The sequence below is a fragment of the Grammomys surdaster genome, unplaced genomic scaffold (genome assembly GCF_004785775.1).
Source record: "Grammomys surdaster isolate TR1022 unplaced genomic scaffold, NIH_TR_1.0 66, whole genome shotgun sequence".
In the NCBI taxonomy this organism is placed as follows: domain Eukaryota; kingdom Metazoa; phylum Chordata; class Mammalia; order Rodentia; family Muridae; genus Grammomys; species Grammomys surdaster.
The window spans coordinates 14,681,958-14,690,436 of NW_021604568.1; the positions used below are offsets into that span (position 1 = coordinate 14,681,958).

Consider the following 8,479-nt stretch of genomic DNA (forward strand, 5'->3'; position numbering starts at 1 on the left):
GAATTAATCATGTAACAATGACAAAAGCAGTATGCTTGCTGTGGGATTATGTAATTACCAAAGTTATATTATTAATTAGCATAATAATTACTGTAACTGTAATATCCCACAGCATCATAGTCATTGTGTTACTCAGCTGAAAAAGACCCAGAGAGGAGCTGTGATTTATTTGAACTAAAAAGATTTAAAAATTGGAGCAAATTTTAAAATCAAAGCAGCTCATTCCCCCAAATCCCAGCTTGTTTAAGTTGCAGTGCTGGGACTCTGTGGAGATGAGCCATTCTCTGCTAAGGTGACTTCCAAAGAGAGTAGGGGAGAAAAAGAACATTCTGAAACTTTATTTTAAAAAGAAACTGATTACTCTGTAAAAATTTATCAATTAAAAAAACCTTTGCTCTTTGAAGTGTTTGAATCTTAACTAATTTTGATAGCTGTAATCTTTAGGTGGGTGAGTCCCTTAATGAACACACTGTGGTTACTGAATTTAAAGATTGAATTTTTTTTATAAAGATTGAATTTTAATGATGATTGTTCTGTAGGAAAGTCAGACAAATCAGGGAAATCAGTGAGCCAAGACTGTAACTCATGTTACATTCCTGATTTTTGTCATGCTGGGAGTGAATTTCTCAGCAGAAGAGTACTTTCTGCCTGGTGGAGCTTCCGTCCTGATAGGCAGGCATCGTGGAGGGTCTTCAACAGAATTTCAGTTGGCAATTACTTCTTTATCTCCTCATGGTCAATTGTGACTCCCGTTAGGGTTATAGCTAGAATGTACCAAGAATGTATTGTGACAGCGTGATTAAGACTCTGGCTGCTGGTATCAGACCTTTTTAGGATCTCACTTCTGCCTAAACTTAGTTGTGGACAGATTTCTTGGCTCTGTAAGCCTCTTCCATCTGTAGAGTGGGAAGGAAGGGTGCTCATTTCAGACTTATAACACTAAGAGTCGAATGAAAATTGCCACACCAGCAGAGGAAGCACATAGCAAACTAGCCCTTGAGAGATGTCGTTTAGTTACACTGTGGGGCTTCAGTCAGCAGTGGGCAAGGCTGGCTAGGATCCAGCTCTTCAGACTTTGTCATTGAAATTGTACTTTAAAGGGAACCTTGCACTTAACTTCTTGCATCCTTTCTGTGCCTAATCTAGAATGAAGTTAAGTCTCTTGATGCAAACCTACATTTGAAGAGAAATGGGCTGTCAGGGCTTTGGGACATGGATGTAGAAATGATGTTGAATTCTGGTGATGAAGGGAAGGGAATGAGGGGAGGGAGTAATAGAGATGCTGCAAGACAGGTGTCAGTCTAATGGAGTAGCTGTCCCAGCGTGCGAAGTTTCAAAGACCATTGAAGCTGTCAGATATACTTTTTAGTTGAGTATATTGGGAGATAGCTGTCAGCTACTGCCTATGATCCAGTTATGCTTTATAAACAAATGTTTATGGAGTTTTAGTCATCTTTGGGTAACAAATACAAGTTTGTGTCAAGTGTGTATACACATACATGTTTTCATTTTTACACTTCTACACGTCTACTTTGTAAACCCAGAGGGATCTTGTTCCCTTAGACAGTTTATAGTCAGTTTAAGTAATGGCTTCATTTTGTATTTGTGGTTCTGGGTGTGGGACCCAAGGCCTTATCTCTTGTTAAAACCCGCACTCAGTCAGCTATACTCCTGACCTGAAATGTTTTACTTTTAGAATAATTGAAATTATACAATCACAAAATGACTCCTCATTTCCGCATGCCAGTGGCCCCTGTTAACATCTTGTCTTGATACATTTGTCACCAGTCCTGAGTCCATATCATTTGTTATTGACTGAATTCCATGTGTCATTCACATCTTTGTGATTAAAACTGGAAAGAATTCTTTTACTTTTTAAGCCTAATGTCCTTTTGGTACTCCAGGACCCAGGCATGGATCCTACAATATTGAGTAGTCATAGCTCTTAGACCCCTGTGGGCTGTAACAGTTTCTTGGAACTCCCTACTGCTAATGAGCAAATGGTGTACTGGAGTAACAGGAAGACACTCAGAGCACTCCTTGGTTGGGATTTTCCTTGTTTTGTTTGCTTATTTGCTTTTTCCTCTCATTTTAAAATCTATTTAGAAAACCCTGGCTGAATTTTAAAAAGAAACTATTTGTTGTCCAGTGTCCTAACCCAGTGAGTGACATAGGGCTTTGGGTTTGGAATCAGAAGTCAAGACTTTAAATACCTATTTCTTTTATCATACTTTATTCTTCTTAAAAATGTTTAAAAATTTTTGTTTTATGTATGTAAATGTTTCCACATGTGTGCACTACATGCTCAAGGGCTGGTAGAGGCCACAGGAGGGCTCAGATGCCTGGAACTGGAGTTACAGACAGTTGGCAGCCACCATGTATGTGCTAGGGATTGAACCCTAGTCCCCTGCAGGAACACTGCTGCTTTGAACTGAGCCCTCTCTCTTTTCAGCTCTCATACCTTATCCTTAACATTATTGAAAGCACAAGAGTAAAGAGTTACAAGATCTTGCCCAGTTTGGGGAAGTGTTTTTTACATATGAGTTTTAAATTATAGTCACAAATCAGTGATTCCAATTTATTACTATGATGATAGCAAATCCCTCTGGTCACCACTGTATCTGTTGTTTTAGGGATAATATCTTCCAGAGAACAAGATTCTTCTTAGTATCCCTTATAAATATATGACATCTCTAAAAAACTCAGCCCTTCTGTGTATTGAATTTCCACATCCTGCAGAGCCAGTGCTCAGTGTAGTTCATAACCTATCAAAGAATGATCTGTTTGCTTTACATTTACTGATCTGGTTACTCACAAAGGAGAAGGATATGTTAAAGTAGAAGGCGTTAAAGCAGTGGTTCTCAACCTGTGGACCACGGACCCTTTCACAGCCTCAGACCGACAGTTAAAACAAATGTTTACATTATGATTTATAACAACAAAATCATAGTTATGAAGTAGCATCAAAGTAACTTTATGGTTGGGGATCACCACAACATGAGCAACTGTATTAAAGGGTTTTAGCATTAAGAAGGCTGAGAATCACTGATAATTCAATTTATGTTGTATAATTATCATTTCTTTGATATTATTGCTTGTTTTAGATGAGAAGAAGCAAATGGTTGCCAACGTGGAGAAACAGCTTGAAGAGGCCAGAGAACTGGTGCGTAGCCTTAGCCGTATTGAACACAGCCCCTCGAGCCAGACCCCAAAGCCTGCTGTGTATGCTGTGGACGTGCATAGACCATCAGGTTTCCATGTGACAGTTCATTCCTTTTCAGATTAAAGGAAATTTAATAGCTTGTAGAGATTTTATTCATTTTAATAAAGGTGTCTCATTAAATGTCAACCTCTAATTTATATTCCTTCAGAGTACATCTCCCAAGAACTAGTGTCTTAGTCCATGATCTTAGTAGCTAGCATTTGATAACAGCAAAACACACCTCATTTTGGGGTAAGCATATTGTGTTATAATCTTTAATTTTTTTTCACAATACCTGAGAGATAACCTGAAAGATTGTCTTTCAAAACTGACAAAGGTCTGAGATTTCTATCAACTTGGGAGCAGAAGAAGTTTGCCAGTCTCTGTGGATCCCACAGAAGATGTGAGATTTCTAGTGAATGTGTGTATTTACATATTTATTTGCATTTATGTGTGTGTGGGGAAGTACATGTACACATGTGTATATGTGCACATAAGTACATATGGATGTGGAGGCCAGAAGTTTACATCAGGTATTTTCTTCAATTTCTCTTCACCTTATTTTTTGAGGCAGAGTCTCCCACTGGACCCTTAGGCTCACTGGTTGAGCTAGTTTGGCTTGTAAATCCAGCTCCAGGGATGCCTACTTTTATTTTTTTATTTTTTTACTTTTTTATTTTATAAAAAAAATTGTATGAATATTTACAGTAAAATCAGCATAAATAAAAATTTCCAATTTGTTTCTTTTTTTTTTCCCAGACTTTTTTTTTTTTTCTCAAATCGTAATTAATTCACACAGGGGTTATAAACACAGAAAGGCAGGATGTGGGGAAGGGAATGACACTGGAGTGTGGATGTTCAGGGGGAATACAGATATCTTCAGAACCGGGTATCGGCTAGGTGAAGGTTCAGGGGACAGTTCACTATGACTCTGCCTATGACTCGCTTGTCCTTATCTAAGTTGGTATTGTCTGCCAAGGCTACCTATTTACAAGGTCTATGACTACTCAGGCTTATAAATTTCCACAAAAGCTGCCTGTTGACATTAGCTTATAGCCATCTGTTTCAGTGTTTTTCCACCGAGACCCAAGACTTGGTGTTAGTATACATGTATGACAGGCCTATTGCTGATTTTAGGCCTATGGTTGATTTTAGGCCTACAGTGTGTAAGCAGGGCTGCCCCTGACATCTCCTCCCTTCTCTAAGTATAGAAGGGCTGTGGCAATCCTAAACTTGCGAAGGCGGGGATAGAGGCCTGACCTCCAGTATTTGAAGGGGACCTTGTAATGGCTCCAGTCCCCCTGTCATTGTCCAGTGAGGCATGAGGGCCATACCCGTCCCGATGTCTTTTTCCTGGAGAGGGGGTACTTTTGACATCAACCCCTATGCAGTCAGGCTTGTCCCTCAGGGAACCCAGAGAGATATTTTTAACTTTTATTTATATTCCCTTGCAGTGCTTAGCCTCGCAGCCTAAGCAAGAATTCAGATCGCCCGTCAGAGGGGGTTCTGGGTGGCCCCTCTCTGCTTGGTCTAGGGGCAGAAGTCCCCCCTTTTAGGTTGGGTGGAGATGGGTTTTGCAAACACCCTGTATAAAGTAACAACCTCATCTTGAGTCTCGTGGTCCTCCATAGCTAACTTATGATAATGTATCTGAGTAGGTTTTGCTACCAAATTATTTATCTGTTGTATCACAGAGTTAGTCCGCCTATTTGAGGGCCAGGGGCCAGCAGAAAAAAGCAAAAAGAACCCAAATAATGGTCCCAAGATGGAAGGAAATAGGGTTGACAACCTTGGAGAGGCTGCAGACCAATTCTTGTACCAGCATTCATCTGTCTCTTTCTCTCTCTGATTTTTCTTAGGGCCTTCACTACCTGTTTCATGCTCTCTTTAACCCTCCTTGTCTTGTCTATGTAAAGGCAACCTTCTTCTTTGAGGGTTATACACAGTCAAGAGCTGTATACAGCCTTTTCTATTTTACTAGAATAAATCAAGTCCAATAAGGATCTTTGCGATTTTAGGAGGTCTCTTCAGACGGCGAAACGAGGGATTTCTTCAGATTAGTGATGTCAATCTCTAGCTGTTTGATGTTCTTGTCAGTGGCCCTTCAAAGGTCTGAGTAGTATAAGTTTGGAGGCCAGCATCTGGATTAGAACTTCTAACAGCAGACATCATGGGTGATTCATTTTTACCTGGGATGCTGCCTGAGTTAAAGCTCCTGGGAGTCCCTTTTTCTCTCGGTTTTCTGGGGTTGCGTGACCTGCTCTATGCTTGGGCCCAGACCGGAAGTCATGCCTACTTTCAAGTAGACAATACTGAAGTTACAGGCCTGCATCTTGCCACCGCAAACTTTTACATGGTTGCTAGTTGTCAGAACACAGCTCCTCATATTTGTATGACAAGTATGTTGCTGACTGAGCTATTTACCCCAGCTTGTAAAACATGAAACTCCTAAGTCCGAAACTGAAGCCTTGTGTTACAACAAAAGCAGCTGCCAGAATTTCAGCTTGGATGCCTAACTTCCCTGAGCCCCAGTTTCCACAGGGGAAACTCTTGCTTCCACCAGGAACACAAAGCCTGGGAATAAACCTGTTCTTGTCCGAGAGAAACATATCGTCTCATTTGTTTTTCAGTGTTGCTCTGTGTAGGTGGACTTTGAGACGTGATGTGGACAGTGTTGTTAGAGCATCACATTCATGCTGAGGGAACCCAGTAGGAGCATCAGAGAAAGATGAGAGAGTGATGCCGAGACTGTTGTCCACCGTTCCAGATGACGAGTGGGGTTTAGGAAGGCTAGGAAGCCACCTGAGCCCCCACTCTCTACTGTGCACTCTGTAGGTTTTGTGCCTGGATGAGGTCCATGGAGAGCCTTGGCTCAAACACTGCCTTTTCATCACGATCCCTAAGTCAGTGAGCAAAAGAGAGACAAGTATTTTGTTCTTGTTTTGGGTTTTGAAAGCCAAGGGAGGGTTGTAGAAACTTAGATTGTTGTTGTGTATCATGGGCTAAGTGAGTGTGAGGCTTTTCTAGGAACTGAAAGGCATTCTTTCGTGTTTCTTCAGTGTCTGCGCTGGTAGACTGATGGGTTTCTGTTAACTGCCATAACTTGCTCAGAGCTCTTGGAGCACCACCTTATACATGGCTCGGGATGCAGGATTCTTGGATATTGGTTTTTTTTTTTTTTTTCAGAATCTCCTTGGACCATCAGGCAGCTCAAGGACATTATGAGTCTCTGGGAAGGCAGAACCTTCTCTAGAGGGCGCCTGGTGGGCCTGGCATTTCTCGGGGTTGCTTCAATGAGTATGTTAGTGGAACCATGCACCAGAGCAGCAGCAGCTTTGGGCTTTGAAGGAGGAAATTGTTCTCCATTGCACAGTAGTCCTTTCCAGGGGACTAGCTCCTCCTGCAAAGGTGTTCCTACATTGTCAGTGTTTCTGTTTCTCGTGGTCAGAATGGCCAACTAATTCCATCCCACATGACTTCTCTGTTCTGTGAGTGGCTGCCACTGTCTCCACCTCCATTTCCGTGATTCTCATGACTGTCTTTCTTTTTCATCCTTTTCTCCTTCCTTTGATCTCTCTTTATATTAACTGTTTCATATGCAGACGCTGACTTTAGATGTCAGAGCAGCCCATCAGGATACTTGTTCCTTCCGTTTGCTAGGATGACTGTAAATGACACAACTGGTCAGTTCTTTGGTCCTGAGAGTTTGTTTTATGCTCGAGCTTAGCTGAGATGCCAAGAAGTGGTGAGGATGCTTTCACAGTGCTCTCCTGGCCGCTTATTCTCCTCTTCAGAACTGCTACTTTTCTTTACTGTCTGAAGATGTTCTATTTACTTGATACTGAGAGAAAGCTGGTCTCTTAGGATTGAAGTTCCACCATCAGCAAGCCCTTAAGAAGCTTATAGTGCTTTCTTATTACTAATATAAAGATTTGGATCTAGGAGAAGCATTTCTGTGTGTTTAATTATCTGTTTGTTGACTTATTCAGTTTTGATGCTATCTTAGATTATATTATACACTGTTCTTTTGATGAAGAACCTGACAGAAAGCTTGGTAGTTTTTGTGTCACTGCCAGTCATAGTTTATGGTAGTCTATGGACTCTGTACTTTTTGTACTGACCTTGTCTTCTACTTCTCAGTGCCTGTGTGAGTGTTGTGAAAACAGAATGGGTCTATGTTGTTCTTATCCTGGATTCCAACAAGACTGTCACCTTGCCAGCAGTAAATATTTTCAAAGATGCCTTCTCTGCAGTCCTATTCAGTGCAGTGCTGGAGTCTTAGCTAGATGCTGCCTTTGCAGTCCTATTCAGTGCAGTGCTGGAGCCTTAGCTAGGATGATTTGATGAGAAGGAAGTGAAAGGAATACACCTGGGGAAGGAAGAGGCCAAGCGGTCATGCTTTCAAGATGTCATAGCTCTGTTTTAAAGACTCCACTTAGATCTGCTGTGCACTTGCAGCCAGGCAGTTGGATACAAAATTACCATGAAGTCAGTACCTAATGAATGTAATTACCAAGAAAGAGATCAGGAAAAAATTCCCATTCACAGTTCTTCAAAAAAAAAGAAAAGAAGTAGGAACAAACCTGTGAAAGAGATGAGAGACCTCTCTATATGAACTTTATGACACTGAAGATGTTAAAAAAGAGACCTGGATGATGACAAGCCCTTCATACTTATGGATTGACAAAATTAATATTATGAAATGGCTACATTGTTACAAATTATCTACATAGTCAATGTACTTTCCGTCAAAACCCCAGTGTCATTCTCCACAAAGCTAGAAGGAGCAATCCAAAGTCATATGGAAGCACAAAGAACCCCATGTAGCCAAAGTAATCCTAAGTAGAAACAACAATGCTTGAGGCATCGTGATGCCCAATTTCAAATTATACCACAGAGCCATAGTAACTAGGGAAGTATGGGTTCTGCACAAAACCAGCTGTGTAGCCATGTAGCATTGAGGACCCCAGAAATAAGCTCACATAGCTATAGCTACCTTTTTTTTTTTTTTTTTTGCATAGATATAAAAAACAGTAAAGTGAGGCTGCCTCTACAGCAAACAGTGCCGTGAAAGCTGAACCACGTGTAGGAGGAGACTGGAGCCTTACCTCACTCCGCACAGAATCAGTCAAAATGAACCGCAGACGTCTACAAAAAGCCTGAAACTGTTAGGCCAAGCATTTGAAATTTAATTTTTTAAAAGATTTGTGTGTGTGTGTTTGTGTGTGCTTGTGCATGTGTGTGGATGCTCACAGAGAGCAGAAGATGGTGTGTGTG

General features: G+C 41.1%; 1 protein-coding gene across 3 annotated transcripts in view; it reads left to right on the plus strand.

The window, feature by feature from the left end:
- The window catches only part of Vti1a (vesicle transport through interaction with t-SNAREs 1A), a 302,888-nt gene that overhangs the window by 2,726 nt on the left and 291,683 nt on the right, over window positions 1-8,479 (plus strand). For all 3 annotated transcript variants that reach the window (XM_028775171.1, XM_028775164.1, XM_028775180.1), the window contains exon 2: window positions 3,105-3,163. In XM_028775171.1, coding sequence (XP_028631004.1) covers window positions 3,105-3,163 — 59 coding nt within the window. The remainder of the gene's footprint in view (window positions 1-3,104; window positions 3,164-8,479) is intronic.